The following is a 25,040-nucleotide window of genomic DNA, read 5'->3' as shown; positions in this document are numbered from 1 at the left end:
AAAACATGGAGATTTCTGGATCATTTGGCCTCTGAGTTGTTGTATTCCAGCACCAGTAGCTACTGAAATCCATTAAGGTTAGCCTGAAATGTTAAACAAACACACACACACACACACATATATATAAAGTCTAGTCATATGAGCTTTCACACAGGTAGCTGAGCCTTTTTCCCCTGTTACTTGAATCTCCTGAGGTTATGGGAACTAACCTGACAATGTTTAAAAGCAGCTCATGTCAGTCAACCAGTTTATCTCAAGAGACAGCTGTGAAACTTGATTTGGATTCAACAAATATTGTATGCCATGTGGATAGATGCCTAAAAATCAGCTAGAATAGGCTACTTAATTAAAGCCATATGTTCCCATCAGTTACGCACTGCACACGGAAGCAGCTGGTCACAAGTTATACAACTTACATGCAAAGTGCTAGTAAACCCTTTATGTGGGAAATTAATGTCTAGATGGCATTCTGACAGAGCTGGCTAGTACCCTTTCATACTTGGATGGACTTCATTAAGGTTCAGTGTTGTACTGTATTTAGATGCTTGCCAAAATATTATTTAAAACTTGATCCAGTGCAAGAATAAAACAGTTTCAGAATTTTTTGGTGGGTTTATTTTGTAATGCAATATGGAAAACCCACAAATTAATTTTAAAATAGCACCAACAGCTAGAATTACCTGTAGGGGTTTACTCAGTAGAGACTGATGACCAGAACAACTAGAATCTAAACATGTAAACAATTCTTCAAGGATTCTATGGGACCATGTGTTTTTATCAAACCTATGAAATCAGTAAGACCTTGATCATGGGTCTCAAAATTTCTCAACTAAATCCCCTAACTGAGAGAAAAACCACTGACTGAGGTCTATAGTAGTGATTTATGCCTCAGTAGTGACTGCTAATTAGTTAATGCCATAATTCTTACTGGCAAGCACTTGCCAATGGTAATGGTAATGAAAAAAATGTATAGTTTTACTTGCAGTGGAGCTTTTTAATCCAGTCAGTATTTAAGATGTCTTATGTCGCTGCAATTTTAAAAGCACAGTTAAAAGAACTTTAGCCAGGCAAAGGCACAAGCCTTTAATTCATTAGAAAGTCTGGGTGGAAAAAAAGTTCCCCTGGCTTTTCTAGGAAATATTGACTTCATCTGGCTGGCTTTGCAAGCGCTAAATATAGGTACAGCGCAGAAAGCAGAACTGTGCTAACATGGGTTTTGAGTTTGTTTTCCATTTTAACAAAATATGCACAATCTGGCTCAAACAAACTATTGTGAAAAAACCATTACAAATGAAAGGAAGTTCTGCATGATCCTCAGAGGAATGTGATTGCAAGCAGTAGCTTATGAAGAGTTCACCAGAGCAAATCCACAGGCAAATTTCATCATGAAATTATAAGCTATTTTGACCCTTGTGGTGTAAAAATGCTAGTTTCCAGATGGGATGGAGTTTGACCCACACTTAGAGAACAAACCTTGGTTCTCATTTCTATCATATTTTTGGGCCAGTCACCTTCAAGAATGATAAGGACTGCACAAAGCAGAACATAAGTTTCAACCAACTGTCTAGAAAAGCAATCTGGAGAGGAACGTATTGACTCACTTTGATGGGACTGTAAGCTGAAGACATTCCAGTCCTTTAGCCTACATATGGTATAAATAATACTGCATAATGATGCTATTCTTGGCACATGTGATAATGATGTTGTGTATTTATCTAAGAGAAGATAAACTTTCATTCCTGTTCTAAACCACGACAAACTAAGGTACAACTTTATCATCAGCTTTTACACATACGAAGATTGTGCCTTCATAGCCAAATGTTTGTGATATTAAATTTTCTGAATACCAGAAAGGTTAAGATATGTATTGCTTTGGGCACAGCACTGGGAATAAAAGGGCTATTAACCATTAACCCCATTAACCATTTCACTAAATATATACTGACATGAGACATCTTTATATAGTGACTGAATTACAAAGAGCCTCATTGCAAGTAAACTGTAGTCTGCTTTTATTTTTTCATGGCAATTACCATGCATTCTGCATCCATTTGAGACACGATCCATCAGTTTGACCTTGGAGTCTTGTAGCTGTTAAGTACTTCAACTAACAATACCAATTTTGCTTCTGATGCTGAGAGCTAAATCTAGAATGGAAAGATAAGACTCCTATATCCAAGTTAGCAGAAAACACAGATTTTTGTAGCCATCTAGAGGGGGTTCTATATTCCACCCACCAGGAGAAAATGTCTATATATTTTCAAGAAGAATATAAGGCCCAGTATGCAATGTTCTAGCTTGACCTGACCAGCAAAGCTCTGTAATACATTCTGGAGCTAGACATTCCTCAGCAGCACCTCATAACTGTTTGCAGTCTGCATGTGAAATTTTATGCAAATAATGGCAGACAGGGGCTTCCAGAAAGTCACCTCTTGGGGAACTAATAATCAACTTACCAGTTTTCTTCTATCACCCAAATACAAGAATTTAGTGCTATTTTACATGATTTGGATTTAGAAACCTTATTTTTTTAGTCTAACTTGAAAAAGCATCTTTAACTGCAAGGCTCAGTTGTTCTTGGCAGCTGACCATAAATTATCAGAACAAGGCAACCAATAAATATACATGTTAAAACTCAATGACTGTAGCCATCAAAACACTCATTGGAATATTTATACTCTGTGAAACAAGGGAATTATAAAAGCTGTCACTCTTTTTGACAGAAAAAAGACACCATACATGCTGTTTAACTTCAAATATAGTTAAAAAGAAATGGTACACAAAACGATACAGATCTACACAGTTTAAGCAATGAGCCAAGGGTGAGGAAGACCTTATAATTATTCTGTGCTGCATTTCAACTGCATTTCACATATGTACATGCTCTTTTTCTGCACCATTTTAATTTATATTTTTTTTTTAATTACATAATTATTTTTGCCATTAACTCCACTTCTAAATTGCCATATGAATCAATGGGGTCTTTAAATTCAGTAGCCTTTAAATAGCTCCAGTGAAGCCTCATATGGCACATATCAAGGGCAATCACTTTTTGAGATCTTAAACAGAAGAGGGAGTAAAGGCTGAGGAGATTGTCTGAGATGATGTGATGAAGGAAGACATTTAAAGAACAGAATGTTTTTTACGTGAAGTATTTGCGCTGACAATACTTTGGGAACATTATGAACCATTCCATGAAGAAATATGTAATATGGTTTAAATCAAGCAGGCCAGCTTGTTAAACATCAAACTGCTATATATTTTAGCTTTGCAAGAAATGGGAAATTTGCCCACTACTTTTCCACACATTTTCCTTTACATAACAAATTATTTCTCACGATAACAGGCAGATAAGAAGGCCACAGGATTACATACCAAATAAAAGCTTGCTTAATAAATACTGTGGTCATTGACACACTACATATATAATATTATAGCTATTTTATTCTGTGATATCATTAAATCTTATTATTATGCTCTTTGCTACTCTGTTGCTTTCAAAAAATTATGCTTTTTAAATATATTTACTCTGCCATTTGAAATTTCTTTTGCTATGCACTATAGAAGTATGTACATTAGAGCAGCAAATGACTGCAGACAGGCAGAGGAAGTGAGAAGTCAAGAGAAGCTCTGGCAAGCTGGGAAGGGAAGGACTCACTCAGCAACTCCAGGAACAGCCTCTGTGTGTGCTGCTACTTCCCTTCCTTCTTTCCTTTGGAATTTGAATTCCTGGTGTAATTGCAGTATGTGGAAAAGACCCACTGACCAAGGATTCCCTACACACAGAGAGTTTATTGTGATTCCTGTCTAAATAGGAAATAACACTAAACACAGCCATTCCTAAATAAACACTATGCCTTCCTGAGCTACATTTCTTTTTCCAGAAATGACAGCCTGAACTGAAAATTCAAGTGATGGAAGTAAGTAGATTATTATGTCCCTGACTAATTTTCTTTGATTTTAAGTTTCAGTGGATCAAGTCTAACCTTGATTTGTGTAGTTTCAGCTTATATCTTGAGGAACTTCACTTAACAGACTGCTGACTACCATGTATTTTCTTCCCATTAAGGTACATTTAGACTGATCAAGTTGTCTCTTCACTGTCTTCTGCAATAAAGCTCTTAAGCTTTCTGAACCACTCTTGTCACACTTTTCTGAACTTCCTTGAATCTTTCAACAGCCTTTTTGAAATATGGATGTCACAGCTGCACAAATTTACCAAGACTGCATCCAAAGCATGTTATGTTTGCTTAGTCCTCCCCTCAGAAGAAATTCAAGGATTATATTTGCTCTTCTAGCAAGAACTTTTATTGAAGTGATTACTAAACATGGGAAATTAGTGCTTCTGTGTTGCTGCTCTGTGATACGCAATCTTTTACCTTTAAGTCCTGTGCTTCATTCCCAGCTATCTGAAAGGGTTAAAAGAGAAAGCCCCTAAGACTGGTTAATAAGATTAGCTATTATCACCTAGAAATGAGAAGAGAGGAAAGACTGAGGTTGAGTAAAATAACATTTTTAAATAATTTATTCTTGAGATTTGCCCTCACTATTTCCAATATTTGGTATCTAAGAAGCCTTGTTAACCTTTCTGACAGGCTGAAATGTACACTAATCAATGACAGTGAATTTGATCTCCAAGAATAATTCTGTACCCTAGTATTAAGTTAATCACAGTGTTGTGCAATGAAACAGAGTTTGTCTGAAACCATTATTTCTATTCTAAAATTTTATATTTTGCAATTTGATAATCTGAAACAATTTTCAGGGGTACTCTAGAATCAGCCTGGTCTGGAAATTAGAGTACTGGATCAAAAAGAAAATGTCTGGGACTCTGTTATCTAGCGATAAAGAATTTCAAAAGAGATACTAAGGGATTACAGATGTGAAATCTGCTGATTTATCTAAATTAATTTAGACAAAATTGATGCACTCATTTGTGTGGTTGCTTTTAAAGTGGTTAAAGAGTGGTCAAAATTGATTTAGTCTAATTGGGTTAAGCTAAAACTGTTTCAGCCACTTTTAAACTGCTTCAATGTCCACACAAAGCAGTTGAACCTACTTAGCTAAATGGAATTAGAAACTGATTTTGTTAAGCAGGAACAATTCCTATCACACAGATAAGTAACAGAGTTAAAAAGAGAGAGTGTTGTAATAAATGGGCATTACAGGATAAATGAATCAACCTTAAAGAGGGAAAAAGAGTGAAGGGATGAAGACAAATGAAGATATGAGTAAACAGAGATATGGAGGAAGTGGAAAAGAAGGCCAAATACACATTGGGGAAAGAAGAGCAGTTTGATTTTAAACTTTCTAGAGAACAAACAAACCACAAACAGTTACGACAAAATAAAGATTTTATAAACCATAGTTCTAACAACAGACACCTATGTCTTGGTCTGGCAAAGCTGATATCAATTTTTGCCTGAGCAGAGACTGAACTTGTTATTTGGCTCTAAGAGTGGAAATTTGTTCATTCTTGCCATGTACCCTCTCAATGAACTATTGTAAGAAAACATGGTTATTATGATCTTTCGCTAAGATGCCAGGTGGTAGCACTTAAAACCTCTTGCTATGGGAGTAGAAAAGGGATTTATTTTCATTATTCATGAGAGCCATTTTTAAGGGATAACTAGTAACATGAATGTAGTTGCAAATCAAGTGATAACAAGTGTACTTACTTCTGGGGTTATAAAATGAAATGAGGTGAGGTAGTTATTAATTTTTTGACAACTTGTTATGAAATGCAGGTATAAGGTGGCAACAGAAAGGTACAAGAAGCTGATTTCATTAGCCCCATGACTTTCTAAGGTTTTGTTTGCATAAACACGTTGGTGCCATATAGGCAAATCTGATATCTAATATTGTGCACTGAAAGATTAAGTGCTGCTTTACACTGTAAGCTTCATTTTATATCTGGTCTGAAAACTAAGAAATATGCATCCTCATGTTTATTTGCTGTTCATATAATTTTCTGGCAGGGATGTATTTTTCCCCCTGAAATTCTGTAAAATTAAAGTACAAAAACCCAAAACTCATCAACAACAAGACCAAACCAAGCACAAAACAAAACAACAAAAACAAACAAAAAAAAAAAAAAAACCAAACAAACAAAAAAAAAAAAAACCCCCAAAAAACCCACCAAAAATATAAATAAAAAGAAAACAAAAAATAATAATGCACAACAACATGAAAATAATTTGGTAGCAGTATAATGAAATTAGAAATTTTCAGAATTAAATATTACAATTAGATAGATAAATTTGACTAGACAGAAATGGCCCAGAGCTTTTCAGAATTCCTGAAAATGAAAATTTCCTCTTGAGACACTGATAGCCTCTCTCAATAAAGCAGATAAATCTAGACTAAGACTGACAACTGTCTTAAAAATACAACTACAACTCATTTACTATCTCTTCATTTCACCTCCAAAAGCTTCATTACCTAGACAACAAGAAGTCCCCAATATTCCTTCTTTACACATCAAGAAATAAATTAAGGAATTTATTTTCTTCAGATTTTGAATTGTCAGAACAGAAGGATTATATAGCTGTACATTATGCAACAAAGTAACTTAAGCTTTAATTCAAAATTTATAAGGCACTTTCAAATATCTGGACATGGCATAACTTAAGAAAGAATCATATTAAGCATTATATATTAACATAATATTAAGAGTTAAGCTATAAACACAGGGGAAAACAAAGGTACACTGAAGAAAAAAAGCCTGCTGCTGTAAGTGAGCATCCCAAGCTATCTGTGGCCTGCTCTGGACACACAGAACTGTACCACATGAAGAAGGCTGCTCTGATTCTGGGGCCACGCTCAGGCAGCACAATGAATACCTTTACCCATATAAAGGATAATCCACTGAACAGATTACTTGCAGACTAACAAAAAAAAACAAGAATAGCATCGCTGTTCTATCTGTGCTTAATAGCTAAACACAAGAAATTATGAGATGCCTCCTGAACACCCTATCCCTGGAAGTGTTGAAGGTCAAGTTGGATGGACCTTGGGCAACTTGTTTTTTTAATAGGCTTTTGCCTTCTGAAGCTACAAGAAAATTTAAAAGACTTTGGCTAGTGATTTTGGCTAGTAAAACAGGGTATTTTAACAAAAAACAATCGATAAAACAATGGTATGAAACAGGAATTTTAAGGCTCTATCTACTTGTCTGTACATTTCTTTGGTAGCTAACACACAGTTTACATAAATGTTACCTTTTTTTATATGAGAATAGAAATCGCCATAAACTCAAACATTAAGGAGATCATATGTTAAGCAATGGAGAAAATTTCAGTCTTTTTCCATGCATTTTCTCTGGGTGATGGATTAAGTTATATTGCAAGGTTCAGCTTCAAACATTAACGTGCACAATTAGCCAGAAATAATTAGACAGTCAGGTGAGAGAGTATTAGCCGTCATTCACTGAGCTTTTTCATCCTATGACCTGTACAGATTTTCATAAGGTGAAGGCCAAAATGGGCTACAGCATTTTTATTTGACTAGCATTTATGAATTCATGTATCATTATATAAATATTACCTTTGATTGAGATCTCATTAAAGGTCTCTCTGTCTCATATCAAAATGTCAATAACACTCCTAAGAAGAGAAATGTCATTTAACTAAGGCTGTGCTTATTAATAAGTTCAAAAATGATCACAGAAAATTACTTTTTTCTTATTAGACTCCCATTTTAATTCTTTCAATTCATATTTTTTCCAGAGTCATTTTGCTAAGAGAGCAGAAAACAGTCAGTATTTGAACTTATATTTATCTTCCTGAAGAACTATCATAAAACCTTCCTGCTGCAGTGTTTCCTACACACTGGCATAGCCTTTCTTCCTCTCAGTTTCAAAGCATACACAGTGCAGAACAAAGTAAAAATCACCACCATATTGAAACTCTCACTGAAATCAAGAGAGGAAATTAGAAACCCAGAGGGCTGGCATTTTCATTATTACCCAATTTCTACCCCAGCATCAATGCTTATGACAGGGTATATTCACTTCCCTGAAGATTCTTCAGCCACTGCTCTTTCAAAAGTAAAGATGCTTCCTTCCTTGTAATCCTAACAGAAGGGAATGTGGTTGGATATTTCAGGTAGGTGATAAATTAGTTTCATGTGCCAGGTTAGAGACAATATTTTCAAACAAAGAGACACATCAGTGAACAGCTGACATCACCTCCTTTGACATGGAGTTTCCCCAAGGGGGAAGAATACCAATAGAAATTATTTAGTCACCAACTACAGAATTTTACAAATGCAAGGTAGTAGATCTTTTTCCTGCCATTTGCTATGGAAAGAAAATACTGCAGTAATTTAGACAAGCCCTATATGCATCAGAATTGCATTCCCAGTCTATGTGCTTTACGAAGTTCAGGGTTTTTTTCTCCATTTGACCAAGATTAGTAAACCTGGATCCATATAATCTGTGCATCTTGCTGTTCCTAAATACCAGCTGCATGAAAGTCCAGAAAATCCCAATTTGCATCTGCTTCTCCAGATAATACCAAGACTTGTGCCTTTTATTTCCTTCAACATTCTGGATTATCTGATCTGTTTGAATGCAAGGATACTTCTACGAAAGAAGTAATTCAATATCATGCAAGAAAGATTAATTTTTTTTAAAATATAAGATAAACATGGCAAAGAATTTTTAAGATAATAGCTCAAGAGAGAAACTGAGAATGGCTAGCACCATGAGCAGCTCTGAAGTGACTGGTGCCAATACTGATGATTCTCTCATATCATAGAATCATCTAAGTTGGAAAAGACCTCTAAGATCATCAAGTCCAATCCACTGCCATATTCTAAATCATGTCCCTTAAAGTGTCACAACCACACATTTTTTAACACTTCCAGGCATGGTGATTCCACCCCTTCCCTGGGCAGCTATTCCAATGCCTGACTACAGTTCACTTTGCACAGTGAAGAAATTTTTCCTAATATCCAATCTAAACTTATCCTGGTGCAACATGAGTTATAAAATATAACATCAAGAGTTACAGAGCACAGTGAAAAGGGAAACATGAAAAGCCAGAGTAGAAAAGTGAAGAAAGTGAACAGACAATCCAGCAGCTGAAGGAAAGCCTTCCAGACAGAAGTCTTATCACCAGGATGGTACCACAAGCTGCCCTGGAAAGGTGCTCTGTCTACTCTACAGTTATTGAAGAGCGTGCATGAGGTGTGGTGGTGCTAAAGTAAGGTGCAGCTGCAAGTGGGTGCATGCTGTGCTGTCCATGTGCCTCCAGGCATCTGAGTGGGAATTATTGCCTGTGGGGAGACTGCTTAGCAGGATGCTCTGGAGAGCTCTTGCTCCTCAGTGCCACATCAGTCCCTTCAGCTTGGTGATGTCACCAGTAACTTAAAAGGACACCATAAGAGCAACAATTCTGACCCATTCTTTGGCATTTTATAAGCTTAAGTAGTCTTGGGATTGCCACCGAAATAAAGAATATGCTATGTTATACCCTCAGAGTTCCCGCTTAAGTGAAGAAGCTGTAAAATCACAAATAGTGAATGGAGTTCCTTGTGTGCTGTGTCTGTAGAGGCTCTTTAGTACAAATTGTTCCAGTAAGGACACGGAATAACTTATGTTCAGTAATTTGTTTCTAGTTCCACCTGGTTCAGATGGTAACACAAGACTAAGTGTTTCTTGGCTAAATCCACCCATTTTCAGTTTAGTTAAATCATATTTCTTTTGGGACTTTGCCATCAAAATAGAAAACATGCAGATCTGGAGATATAAAGAATATTTCTGTACCACAGGAATATCAAGTAAGCTCTCAACTCTCCAGATATGTAAATAACACTAAACAACACACAACTCTAGGAATCTAAAATTTTAAATATTTCCCCAAGGATAACCTACACAATAAATTCAATACTGCAAATAATTTAAATGTCTGATATACTATTGCTATTTTAACTTATTTTGAGACATGAGATAGTCTCATAAATATATATATGTACATAGATATATGTATGTATGTATGTATGTATGTATGTATGTATATTTGCAAGTTTCCCCAAACTGCAAACTGCTTCCTAAATCACATTTCTTGAATGTCTTAAAGAAGAATCTCTATCTGGCCTCAATATTGCAGTTATATATGCACATATGACTGTGTGGTGGATGACAAAGTGTGCTGGTTTCACATGGAAGGGGGGATGGATGGAGCCAGGCCTGGGAACAGGAGGGCTGCCCCTCTCTGGGAGCTCCCCCTGTGCACTGCAGGGACCAATCAGAGAGCTGATTTCATAGCTGACAGCCCAAGAAAACAATTAAAATGTTATTTTGCTTACACACATCACTTTGGAAAAATCTAAATTGCTCTCTTTTGTCTTCCAGTGGGGAGGCAAGCAGCAAGGTTTGGGGCTCCAGCCCTGGCGCTGGGCCCCCAGCCCCGGCTCTGCGGGGCTCGGCCTGGCACCCCAGCCCAGCCTTGGGCTCAGGCTCAGCCCCCAGACCCTGACCTCTGCCCCAGCACAGCTCCCAGACCCCAACTCCAGCCCCAGCACAGCTCCCAGCCCCCCGACCCCAACCCCAGCTCTGCTCGGCTTGGCTCCGCTCCTGCTCGGCTCCGGCTCCCCTCTCCACGTGCCATGGCCGAGTAGGGAATAGGGGAGCCAACAAAGCCACCCCCGTTCTGAGAGGAGAGACCCCAGATGACCACACGGCTCAGAGTTTTTCCAGCAATGGCCTGGCTCAGCTTTTTCATGTCCTGGATGCAACTTTTACCCTTTTAATGCCTGGATAAGATTCTCGATCTCCTGAGCTCCCCTGGATGAGAAGAAATAAAGGATGGAGTCTACAGAAGTCAGCAGAATGAAGATAAAGCTCCTGATGGGAAGAGATTGAAAAGATGCAACTGATAAGCAGCTGAAAACCTTTTTTGTGGGCTATAAGGGCCACTGTGACTACACTAAAATTCCTCTCAACTGTAAAATATACTTGGGGAGGTTTATGCTTTGAGGAAATGGGGCTCTCTGTTTTGGGATTGGAAGTATGGACAGAGACATTTTATAGAAAAAGAGATGAAGAGAATTTTGTTTTTCAGCAGCTTGCCTTTAAAAAACGTACCCCAGGTGTGTAACATAACCCATAGCACAGCTCTGGAAGGACTGTGGAAATGAGAGGAGAGTCATAATCTGCAGTATTTCCTGGGCGGATGTAAATTGTGAAAGTGAGACACCCCTAAACCTAAACCAAAAGAGGAACTTTTCTCTCTAGAGTGAAATGAAATGATTGTTTAAGCAGATAAATGACTTAAGTGTTTTCTGTATGTTGTTGCTAAGAAATGTGGAATGAAGAAAGAGGGAGGAGGGAATAATCTAGAAATCTTATTCTGAATTCTTTTTGTGCTATTAATAAATTTCTTCTTACACCCTTTTAAGTTTCAAGCCTGCCTTGTCTCTGCTCCTAAATCCTATCTCTAAAAGAAATTAAATATATTAAAATCGGCAAAACTCAAGTCACACCGTGACACAAAGTAACAAATCCTCATGCCTATTCAACAACCAATTCACACATCCAACTCCTCTTCTAAGTCACCCATGCTGCCTATCTTAAATCTAAGATTTCTATATTTTATTATTTGTTCTCTTTATCCCTCTCTGTCCAAAATGCCTTTCTAACTCTTTTTTTGACTGATCTTGCCACCTCATAGCATCAAGAACACAACAGTAATGACTATGTAAAACATACCAAAATAGCATCAAATCCTATTCAACATGCACCCAAAGGATCAGTATGTCAGAGGGATTTCCTAGTGCTAACAGCAATTTTGCATGTCATCAACAGGTAGATTGTTCTTTTAAACTAAGACAATCAGGATTATAGGACAGAGGAAAAAATTTTCAATGACCATCATACTCCTAATTTGCTAATCAATAAGTAATTCCAAGCAATTAATTATGAATTTATTTCTTAAATGTACATAATTAAATATCGATAAATTTAATTTTATCTAAAATGCCTATAAATTGGATCTCCCTCTTGGCTACCTGTAATAGACTGGGTTTTATATGTGCTCTCAGAAATAACTGTACTTTATGTCCTCAAAGGGCACTTGAGGCAGCATGATTATGATTTCTTTGGTCCCTCTCAGCTACACACATGCAGTCTGAGAAGACCCAGATGGAATCTGGCAGACCTCTGGAAGTAAAGTTCTGAGACAGGATCTTTAATGGCATGGCAAAAAAGTAAATGATGTTGTCAGGGAGAAGTTGGTAAAGCAACTAATTTACATAAACTTGTTTACATTTATCAGGATTAACTCTCACGTGAAAACAGAATGATTACAATTTAAATCTGAGCTATTTTCACATAGTTCTACCTGTATACACAGAGACATATGTCTTTCATCTTAGCCAGGGGAAGGTATCAGTGTACACACAGCCCACCTTATGTTCTGTACAATTTGCATAACTTATAAATCTTTCCTAGAGTCAACTTACTTCCATAGCTACCCTCACATGTCTTAAAAATCAATGCCTTTTTAATTCAAGCAATTCCCTCAGTTCTTCTTCCTGCTTTAAACTCTGAATTAGTCTTATGACCAACTCTAAAACTTACTCACCTTACTTCTGATTTCAACATAAAGTCTTGTTGGCTTCTACCTTTCCTTGATACATTCCTGTCATCACTAACAAGTAGAATTACAAAATCTAGACAAAGACCAAAATTTCAATATCATATGAATATAGATGCTTCTTAGTGTGTGTGAAAAAAATCCCACATCATGTTTTCCTGACATCCTTGACATTTCTTTTAAGAACAAGTAGGAAGAACAGCATTAATAAGATGAATATACATCACAATTATATTATGATAATATGAAAAAACACTATAATGAACTCTTAATCATTACTTAGCATATTACAAATTTCATATGGAGAAAATAATAACTTACATATATAATGAATAATACTGTAGTAGGACTAATATACTTGTAAGTTAATTACACACTGTGTAGCTGATTTAGTTGCATTTAGCTAAGGAGATGTTCCATGCTCACTGCAAATTAATTATGTCTTTAGGTACATTCTCTCATTTAGAACTGTCACTTGTAACCATAGCTATTGATGAGGCTGCTCTGCAGACCCTTCCTTTAAGAAAACAAATGCACCACATGCCCAAAACAACAAAAGCAACAACAAAAAAGAAAAAAAAAAAAAGCCAGAAAAATCCCTGAACAAGACTCAAAATCTCTGCTAGCTAGGGTATGCAATGACAAAACGCCAGAGGACTGCAAGTTTCATTTTACTGCATTTCGTCTCAAAAAATATCTTTTTAAATATCTACTTAGTAAACTTATGCCTCATTGCATTTTATTCAATACCTAGCTTTCCCAAATTTGACATAGATGAAATGTAACATCTTCCCAATACTAGAAATTGTTCTACTTTACAAATCTCTTATAAATTAAACAGAAGGATACAGGTAACTGCCAAAACCCCTCCCTATGATTTTTCTCAAAATTTTTACTGACTAAGGGAAACAAGCCACTTTCTAGCCTTTGACTCCACGCCAGAGGAATAATTTTATGTCAGGAATTGGCTGGAAGAACTAGCAAGTGCATGAGATACTCATAAATCTAAAACAAGGGAGCCTTTCTTAGTTCAAGGTGTTCAGCCTTTTTCTCACCACATGATGAAAAGTTAAATGAGTCTCAAATACCTAAAATGACAAAAGAAAAAGTCTACATGGGAAAGAAGAGGAAAATGGTAAGCCAAAGTTAGACACACCATACACCTCTTTGACTTTTCCAGATTCATTGCGAAACTGTAGAGAAACAATCACATTTTTTAGTGAATAATTCCTACTTCCTGTGATTCTCTCTGAAGCAAAGACTGGTGCATGTCAGCCAGGAATCTTTAAAAGATAACATGTTTAGTGTGGCCAGCGTGGTCCTTCTATATCATGAGGACACACAGGCCAAACCAATGACCAGCCATTTAGGTCACTTTAGGACAAGCAGGTTTAGGACAGCTCATAGCAGGGGAACAGACTATGTCCAGTTTGAATTCAGATTCCCAAACTACATATTTTGCAGACAGAAGGAATTCAGCATCAATTGCTACACTCCTACTGAGCAAAATTAGTTGCTACTTTAAATATAACCCACAGAATTGTATTTTCACTGAAACTAACAAAGCCCAGAGTGAGTTCAGCACAAACCTAGGTATTCTTACCGTGCTGTAAGGGAAATCACACACACTGGTCTTAATAAAGTTATTTGATATATGCAAATATTTTCAGAAAGTTACAGCATATGCTGGTCTAAATTTAGCATTAAAATAAAAATAAATAAATGGCCAACCAAATAGGAAGAACAATCTAAATTCTTTGAATTTCTTTACACTTATACGAAATAAAAGAAACAGTAACTCAAGAAATCGTCTTTTTTTTGTAGCAGTAAGACTCATTACACAGTAGAGTAAGCTAGAAAACTTTAATTCTCTGCACAAAGGTACCCCCCACATTCCACATAGTACAGTGTAACTCTCGTGCTAGGGTGCCCCAACATTAGGAATTCATACATATTATGAATGGTAGAATAATATGATGGCAAGTGGGATTTAGAAATGGCAGAAAGAAACTACTTAACAGGAAACACCACCAGCAGTGTTGCACTATAGATATTACCAACTCTAAGACCAAGTACATCTTATTTATGGATTTTGCATTCTCCATATCCAGGGAAACATGGCAGCACATCACTGAGAGGAAACCTGCAAAGTGTCTCCTGTCACTTCATATTTATGAATTATTCTACAGATCCAGCTTTCCGTGGCATGCAGTATATGCCTGTGGCTTTCTGCCATGTGAAAAAAAAAAACCACCTGCAACAAAAAACCCTACATCATCATATTTGCCATATATTATATCCAAAAATTTCTGTAGAAGAATTTCAATATTCCAGCACTAGAGCTGAAAAGAGTAAAGAAGATTCAAACATGCAAGTAGCAAAAGCTGTAAGAATAACTAATTTGCAAAAATTAGCAATGTGAGGAAATTAAACAAGATGATACACTGAACTATCAATGACTCCTCGAAATAACACTATTTCAAATCTGGGATTAAAGTGTTCTGAACATGCTCCTTCTGAAAGAGAGCAGAGTTCTCCCCACACATATAGCAACCATTTTAACAGATTTGGCTACATGACTGAGGCTATGAGAAGCCCAATATCAATATAGATCTTCTAACATTACATTTGCATTAATTTGATTGTTAATTTTCTTAAATCTTTTTTGCAGGAAAAAAAAAAAGTGTTTTGGATTACAAAGTAATGATACTGCTTACTGGGAAGTGTTCTTTCCCTCCTTGGCACAGAAATAATGCAATATATCACAGCATTCCATTAGCACATTCAAAGTGATGATTAGGATTCAAAAAATCACTTAGGCATGTGTTTATGTTCATATTAGTTCAGCAAACCACTAAACATCATTTTTAGTTCGGTATACCTAAAAATCCCACTTGAATAATTAATCCATTTATACCAAATGTCCAGAATTCAACATGTGCATTTTTCCAGTCATATTAGTCAAAATGCAAAAAACGCTTAAAAAGTTACCCAAGTATTTAACTGCTTCATTAGATCAGGAAAGTTTAAACACATACTTAAATGTCACATTGCATCAGTGTTAAGATGTGCATGCACTTAAATTCTGCATTGAATCAGCAAACGTCCTTAGGATATTTTCCTAATCAGAAAAAAATTTACCACCATGAAGAGCAAAATGCTATGAGGCTTTAAAATTTCAATATATGGGACCAGCATAAAACTTAAATTAATTCACAGCTGTAAATATTATATCCAATAATTACCAACTTTTTTTTTGTAGTAATAAACATACTCTAAAATAACACAGATAACAAAGTAACATAAAAAATACAAGAATATGGGATTCCATAGTCAATTAAAGGAACAACTACACCTAAGACTCTGGAGACTCTGGTATTTGAGACTTAAAATTCTGGTAGTCAAAATTTCTGTTGATGCTGATGAAAGTCCTTTCTTAAGAAAACCAAAAATATGGTTTCTATGTAAGATTTTTCTCACTTTTTTTTTTTCCAGTCTTGAAAAAAATTAAAAAAAAAATAAAATAAGAAGTTATAATGAAAGTGTAGGTTGACGACTTAAAGTATAGTGATAGGGAAGCAGACTCACAACAAGTTCAAATTTATGATTATGAGAATTAAGAAGTCATATTTTTTCCCTACTGGCAGAATAAGAGGCTTTTAGTGACTAGTTAAGGTTGAAGAATATTAAATCATGAGCTTCCAAATATCTATTTGATAGTGTATTTGGATAGTAACATATTAGGTGTCATAAAAGTACACTTGTCTTTGTCATAGAACTTTACTACTTTATGATAATAATTCTTCAGATTTGTAGCATTACTTAGTGGTATTAATGAAATTTCCCCTCTATGTGATAACTGCTATTTTTTATTAATCCAGCATATAATACTGACTCGTTTCTAAAAGAACTTACAGAACATTTCCAGGCACATTCAGTTATCTTTAACTCAAAAACACTTGCAAAAAATATTTTTGTTGTAGATCATCCAAGTGAGAATATCACCATATTGCAATGAAATCAATTATCACACATTGTAAAGACTGAATGAAAGACTGAGGGGTTCTACTTCCATAAATTCTGATTTAGCATTAAAATTTTTTACCTATTGATTGTAGAAAAGAAGTCACTCAGTGTAATGTAAGTTTCTGAATTTCCATGTACAAGTGAATCAAATGGACAAAAACAACAGATGGAACACGAATCTGGATATACCAGTTTTTTCCAGGTTACTGTCTTAATTGCTGTCCTAGAGCACTTTTCCCTCCAATATGTTCTTGTGTATGTGTTTGCACATGTATTCAAAATTTCAGCAGTAAGGAGACTGGAAGATTCTTATTTAAATCCTGTATCAGTAAGCAGACAGATAAGATGTTTTCCATATCATAAGTATCTTGTTCAAATGAAATAATCTGAATTAGATCAGCTTCAGCTTTAAGCTTCCCAAGGAACTTGATTCTGCTGACAATGACTCTAGCGTCTGTAGATAAGAGTACCAATAGTAAAAATCCCAAGGCTTTTCCAAAAGCGTGCATTCAGGTGAATAGTGTAGACAAGTGAGAAGCAATTCTGGATCTACGAAGAATATAAGCCTCTAAGGGATTCTGCTGGTTTCCTAAGGGACAAAAGCCCTTGCTAGTCCTCCTAGTCAGAACATTAGGCAATCACTTAAGTGTGAACAGAGAGAATATGTATGTTCCTTGCACATATAACAGCTATATAACTTGGTCAAAAACAAAAGTTCAAAATTTTAATGAAATCTGGTCTAGAGGAAGAAAATAGAAATAAAAGTCAGAGTATTACCTAAGCAGTCATTCATACTGAATATTTCCAGTTGAACACAAGGATATACAGTGATTACTAATATAATCTTTAGGACTGCCTTCTGTAAATACCAGTAAGTACCATATAATTTGTTTTATTCTAACACCTTGAATACTGCCCAAACACCAGTGAGAACTGCTTTCATTTTAGATTGATATTTACTATCTTAACATAGGGAAAGTTGCTCTGTGCCACACTTTACTTAAGTTTCCTTAAAATCTAGCTCAGTAATATGTTTTTTTACACAAACTTGGACTAAAAGACAATGCAGATGTTTGCAAGTTCAGTTTATGATACTCCAACAGTCTAATTTCAGAATTACAAGGGTTTAGTAGCATATGTTCTGCAATACCCAATGCAGTTGATATTCTTGAAATTCAAGTGATAGTTAAACAGCATTGATAACATTTTATCTTATATTAACATCAGATAAATTTATGATTTATTTAAAAGGCAAAAAACCCCCAACAAACCAGAAAGAAAATGTTTACGGTTAAAGATCTTCAGTACTGATTCATGTTGACCTAATTTTGGCTCCATAAAGTCTAAACTCTACACTAATTCAGTGGCAGAACAGTAAATTCAAAATTATGCTTGCTTCTGGAAAGCCTACTTTAGGACTCACATCCTAACATCTATTCATAATTTCTTTCAGCATTATTACCCACAAAATGGAAAACAATAAAAAGAGCTATTAGTAACTAACAGAAAAGTCAATGGGAAACAGTCGTTTGGTTTAAAAATTGTTACCTTTTTTGAGATAAGCCATTATCTGAGTTCAATAATTGTTTTTTACATAATATTTTCAAGCAGTTTACATAAAAATGCAAAAAAATCATGGTCCAGCAATGCTGGTTCTCAGGTGACTACAACTGTGCCATTGGTTTGGCCTACAGCTATTTGCTCCAATCAAGGAGCCTCTGATAAACTCATCTATCTTCAGGAATAATAATTATTAATTGTGAGATACCAAATAGCAATGAGGTATTTTTTAGAAGAACTTCACTATAGTTTTTGCACTATTTCATCGTTTCTCTTAAATATCCAACTGGAAGAGAAAGCACAAAAAGCAGAGAGGTATTGTGCTCTCTCACACATTCCTACCCCTAAGTAAGTAAGATGCCTTCTTTCCCCTTCCACATGCTCTTTTCCAACAAAGCATTTAGTGGAAGCCAAGGTTTATAATGTTTAATCAAAATGGAACATTTAATGAGGCATTACTTCCATTATCAAAATACCCATTTTGTCTCACTTTGAGACAATAATTTGAGAAGCACTAAAAATAAGCAATATAACTTCCCTACATGTTTGAAATTCCTTAAAAACTTCCCAGTAAAAGACAGCCTTGACAATCATACCCTTTTCAGTGATTAGTATCAATAGCATATTACTTGACAACCAAGCTACTTAACCTTAAGCTTAAAAGAACTCTTTCTTCACACGTTATCACTATGCAAAATTTTTGGCCATGCCATTACACAGTTTCCTAACAGTGCACTTGGAAGTCTTTCTCAAAGTAACAATGTTCTCAAGCTGATTTCCTATTTTTGTTTTATGCAAGAGTTTGTCTCACCGTTTGTTGGTCACTTATCTTCCATGGCTGCTGCTCAGGTCTCAACCAGCACATGATTATTTCACTATCTTCTATGTTTATCTGGCTTTGTGTGTACTTGAATTGAGTACATTTATTGTGAATAGAATATAGGCCTATCCATTTCATAATTAATAATGCACATTTATGCTTTACTACAACTGCATCACTGAAGAAAATGGCTCAATCCAGATATGATCTGAGAGTAGACTTGAGAGCAATTGTTTGCAAAGATAGGGTTTATTTTTTAGGCCATCATTATCCACTTTTCTCCTCTTCTTGAGTAAGGCATAGAGTCATGAGTATATTGCAACTTACTCTGAGGATTATTTTGTTTGCTTGGGTGTTATTTTGAGGCTTTACCTTGGGGGCAATTTCAAGCATTGAATTGAAGAATTACAGCTGATTTAATGAAAATATTTCACTGTTCTAAGACAGCATTAGATTAGAGAAGTGTTGGCTTTTTGATTTTTTTGTTTTGTTTGGTTTTTTGTTTGTTTTTACAGGCATGAGATATAGATACAAAAAAACCAGCTAGGATAAGATAAATCAGGAGTGTTACACACACAGGCTTATCTGAAGCACCTGTCCTTCAGATGTCCTTGTACACTATGAGCCACCATTAATGGTAAGCAGCTGTGTACTTAAAGAAAGCAGCAACGTTAGACTGTTTGATCTATAGGAAAAAGACTAACCATGACAAATAGTTATGTCCAATGAAATACTCTGTCTACACACACACAGTCCCTCTGATTATAACAACAGCATGTTGGTTGTTGGCTAAATGAAGTGACAATTTCAATACTACAAATTCCTGTACTGCAGCAACTGCAGAAATGCATTGCAAGTCCAAGAACACAGTCTGTAGTAAAAAAACCCAAAAAACCTGACATTACTGAACTCTGTCTTTGATGATCACTGGGATAATATCAACCTAGTACATGGATGTGTGACTATTAAAGCTGGTTGGGTAGCTTATGGGGAAAATAACTTTTATTTTCTCTAATGTAGATCATTAATTGAACTTGCCACTGTCAGACAGTTGGCCTGATGTTTCTCATCTCTACCATGACTCCTCTAATACTACCAGCTATGTTTGTCCAGTTCCCCAAAACTCTGACTTTCCAAGACAAGCTTTCATTTTAAGATGACCCTACTATATTCCTGAAGAGTATTTTTTTGTTTGGTTTTCATTGGGATGGTGGTATCTTTGTTTTTTAAAGCAAATATGATATGACTACTTTAATGCACACTTTTCTTGGATAGTTAGCTTGTATCAGTGACTCCAGTATTATCAGGAAGCAGATGGAACTTCTCTCCTGGTATCTTGCCATCCTGACAGAATGATGGATGTGAGCAATTGAAAAATCTTTATCTTATTCTACATTGCTCTTAGATGTTTTTAGCTCCTGCTTTGAAACAGACATGCAGCTTGACGTCCACTTTTTCTAGTCCTTCCATGCTTTTTGTTTCCATCAGGTTGAACATTACCCATATTCATTCACAGTTTGTTACATACAAATCTCAGTTTGTTTCTTACCTTTCCTCTGTACTTGGACACAGAACAGGTTTTTATGTACATATCAGAGCTTTGAGACTACCATAGATAAAAAACACTTGCTTAGCTTGAACATACTAATCAACCTTTTACATACATATGCTACTGTCTCCAACATTCCTTTCAACTTGGTGTATCATTTTCCTTCCAAATGGTAAATTGCTTTCTGATTGGTACCTATGATAACACAACTAGATTTGTAGATGAGGAGAGAGCAAGGGATGTCATGCTCAACTTCAGCAAGATTTTGAATATTGGCTATCCCATTCTTATATCTAGCTTGGGATATTATGGTCTTGATTGCTGGAGAGATTTTTCAAAAAAAGACTTGACTAGATAAGGTGATTCCCAGGTAAGAGGGCAGCTCCAGAGAGGTCTAATAGCAGACTGTGAGTATCTATGAGGAGGTATCAAGAGCACAAAACCAGAGCAGCACATATGACAAGAGAATGAGAGACAGATAGTTTATATTGAAATGAGAGATTCAGACAGGATGTAGAAAAACCCACTTTCATCATAAGGACAGTCAAGCACCACAACAGGTTGCCCAAAGAGGTTGTGCCATCCTTGGGGGCTTTTAATATGTAAATGGATAATGCCCTGAGCAATGTGATCTTCTCTGTTTAGAACTAATGACTTTCTGCAATCCCTTCCCACCTGAATTATGGCCCTAAAATATCAAGAGCCCCATGTCAAGGCCAATTTTATTCTGTTTTACTTTCCCATCCTTTCTAAACGTACATTTCAATTGATAGTTATTAAGTTCACTTTCTGCCATACCATTGCAAAGTTCATACAGCCATTTCTATCCATGTTGGATTAGAGACTGTGCTTATTATTTGGCAAGAATCTATGAGGCAATGTGCAATATGTTGTAGGTCACCATTAATTTTCACAGTGCATTGGAGAAACTGCAAAAATTAGGAGAGAGAGTAATTCAATCAAGTGTAGATTTCTGGATGCAAGCAGGAAGAATCACCTTGGAAAAACCCAAATGAGGTATGAAGTAACAGCTTTTCAGAGTAGTATTGGAAATTAACAACAAATCATATTCAAGAATAAAAAAATTCTGCTAATATTAAGAAGCGCAGATAGCACATAGAAAACCACAGAGAAGCACAAACCAGAGATACATTTCCTCAGACGTGAAGAGCTGCTTAAACCCCTTTTCCTTCTAATTAATTCAAACTGTAAATTTAAAGTGAATTTCACTTCCCTACAAGGCAGAACCAAGCAGATACATGCAGGGCTTTGCTTTTTGTATTACTGTTTTATTATTTAAAACTGCCCTGAAGAAACAAAGAATGTAACTGTTCCTTTAAACAGTTTTGACTATGTGAATACCAATGGAAAATGTTACTTAAGAGTTCTTATTAAGTGATTAGTTTTTCCTTTATATTTTTGTAGGACCTTCAAAATGACAATATAAATTTAGTATTATAGGCACTCATAAACCATTAAGAACAACACAAATATCTTCTTTACAAATGGGAAGGTAGAAGGTCCTGAAAAATAATTCAGGTTTGAATGTGAGGAAGTAAATTTATGCAAATTGCTGTCAGTCATCTATGTATTCATTTCACTAGCAAAACAACATTATAAATGATCTCTAGCCAACAGTTCTTCATTTGAAGGCATGCGATGCAAATATTTATTCAAAACAGAAAATCACTTAAGGATAAGCACAAGTCTTACCACGCCAATAGAAAAGTAGTTATTGATGATGTTGTAAGGCACTGGGTCTCCTTTCTCATCTTTATCATTGGGTATTACTTCGAATTTCCACCTGTCCAGTAAAATCTCTGAGCTATTCTCAATGTCTTTTAAGATCTTCATCAAATTCTCACCTTCATACCCTAGCAAAACATAAAACATGTTATTTGATCAAGCATAATGAAGTTTCATTACATTTTCTTTCTCCTTCTAGATGGCTGGATCAGGACTCTGAACAATCTGATCAAATTGAAGATGCCCCTGCTCATTGCAGGGAGGGTTGGACTACTTACCTAACCTTTAAAGCTTCCTTCCAACTCAAAATATTCTATGATTCTATGACTGGAAAAATGAAAGCAATGCAAAATAAGACCTTAAAGGCAGGATTGTGCTTGTATTGACAATTTTCCAGCACTTGTCATTAAAAGAAGTACAAATGCCAGGATAATTAGCTGGTAAATTTAGCATAATTCTACAGATTTCAATGGACATCAAATTTGTGATGAAGAAAATAATTAGGTCTTCAAAATTTGCCAATCTCTTAAATTTTCCAAATTATCCATAAAGCTAAGAAAATGTTCTTGATGAGAAATTAATCTTAATATTTAAATTAATTTGATTTCAAAATTTATGGAACAGAGACATATTGCTGCTTTGCCTGAGAAGAGACTGAACAGTCAAAAGCTATCTACTAATTTTCATGGATTGTTTCCACCTGGTTTATCACAACAAATCCAAAATTTCAAATCCATAGCTAATAGCTTTATCAGCAAAAGTAACATTTTTGCTTATTTCAACAGTTTCTTCATGAGCCTCATCCTGCTTTGTAGAGAGAACTTAGTTGGAAATAAGCACTCACATGACATTCACTAAACAAAGTAGAAAACTTGTTTATGCACTTGTGAGTATATATAATATACATGTGCACGAAGAAAAACTGGGAATTTTACTAAGTGACATTATCAACTCTAAATATTATTCAGAACAAATGACTTTGTAATAGGTAGCTAAGATCTGGAGATTCAGTCCTTCTTCAAAGCAGAAAAAACAAGATTCCTATTCAAGCAATATATGCTGCCAGTGTTATTAACAGCTTTAGAAGGGCAAGCCACTCAAAAACCCATGCTGGTGTATTTGTTTATGGTTGCCTAGCACACTTTTTCTAGTTACTGCTAACCACCACATGATAGCAGCATGCACAATTCTATTTCTCTGCATTCTTGAGATCCCTCACCAGCAATTTACTTTCTGAAATCCCTGTTTCCTCTCCCATCTAAGCAAGTTCCAGAAAATCTGTATTATGGTGTAGTTTACCATAAAGCAACTGGGCAAAGAATGATGAAACACAGAATATTTCCCTATTTTTTTTTTTTTCTACTTTAGTGCAAATGGAATTACTTAAGATACAGAACATAAATAAAAGTGAAGGTAGGGACAGGTCCCAACTAGTGTAATTAAATGTTCTCATGGTTGACTCTCCTTAGAACAGCAGATTAGACTAGTGACTTCCTATGACCTCTTTCAGTTATTCTATGGCTCTATGAACAATTCAGAAAGTTAAGCAAGGCTGATTGAAACGGGTTTTTTCTCATTTGTTTTCCTTTTTTCCCCTGAAGACTATGAGAATGTGAACAATCTACAGTTGTGACAGAAAAAATAAAGGAGGTTCTGGAATGATTTGACAGAACATTATGGTTAACGAAGTGCTATAGCATGAAAACTACTGAGAATTTGCTAAAGAATATCTGGCAACAAGGCAGACATTTGGAAAGGAAACTGATGAGACAGAAGAAGTAAGATATCTGCAAAGGCTGAGAAGTTCCAAATAAAACAACCAAGTTCCAAATACAAAACATCTCAACTGAAACAACCAAGATCTGGAACAGACCTGGCTACGAGCCCATAAATTGAGGTGCTTTCACCATAGACTCAATCTTGTCTAAGATTTTTTTTCCTTGTGTATTTTTAAGTTATTCTAGAATACAGATTCTGAATAGGGCTTTTTGGAGGGGCTGAGAGTAAGTCTCCATATATCCAGGAAAGGATGCTAAGGTTATTAAAGGTTTGATTTTTGAAATATTCTTCTTTGAGCATTCTTTGCCTTCTCATTTTCTGATAAAGAATACTACAGCACTTATTGTCTGGAAACCTCTGTAGGAAAACAGAAAGGGAGTGGATCAAAGGAACTAGTCCAAGGCTGAGACATATTTTACATTAATATTTTTAAAGATTAAAAAAGATTAAACCACTCCTAATGCATTATTAGATGTTTTCAGTAACCCTTTCAGAACAGCCCAAATTAAAACCCATTTAAGACTGCTCCCTTTACAAGGTATTGATTGAAGCAATAACTGCAATGCAGATGGTAAAAAGCCACCAAAAAGCTATACACTATTCTCATTACACCTTGGAATGTTTTTGGTGTCAGCAGAAGCTACAAACAAGGTATGAAGTGTGATTGCAACCTTTAATATCTTACATATCTATAAAACAAGCAGATCATTCCAAAAATACAAAAGATGATAATGGCTCTTTATGAAAACAAATTCAAATATAGAAGTTGATGCAAAAAGTTTTTTTTCTTTTAATTCCATAATAAATTGCATTTTCATCTGTGTTTACCTCCTCCCCATCTCAGGCACCTTGCTAAATCATTGCCAGTCCCAAGAGGCAGGATAGCAACCGGAGGATGCTTAATCAAGTTCGCTTTCTCTGTGAATAAAGAAGGAAAAAAGCACAACTAAGGAACAAAAAT

The 25,040-nt window shown here is 35.6% G+C and overlaps 1 protein-coding gene across 3 annotated transcripts in view; it reads right to left on the bottom strand.

The window, feature by feature from the left end:
- The window catches only part of DGKB (diacylglycerol kinase beta), a 326,673-nt gene that overhangs the window by 164,070 nt on the left and 137,563 nt on the right, over positions 1-25,040 (bottom strand). For all 3 annotated transcript variants that reach the window (XM_079302918.1, XM_079302917.1, XM_079302919.1), the window contains 2 exons: positions 24,908-24,997; positions 22,268-22,428 (listed from right to left, as the gene is read on the bottom strand). In XM_079302918.1, the coding sequence (XP_079159044.1) occupies positions 22,268-22,428; positions 24,908-24,997 (251 nt within the window). The remainder of the gene's footprint in view (positions 1-22,267; positions 22,429-24,907; positions 24,998-25,040) is intronic.

This window comes from Erithacus rubecula (genome assembly GCF_903797595.1).
Source record: "Erithacus rubecula genome assembly, chromosome: 3".
Taxonomy (NCBI): domain Eukaryota; kingdom Metazoa; phylum Chordata; class Aves; order Passeriformes; family Muscicapidae; genus Erithacus; species Erithacus rubecula.
The sequence above is the reverse complement of the archived record's forward strand: the minus strand, read 5'-3'. Positions and strand labels throughout refer to the sequence as shown.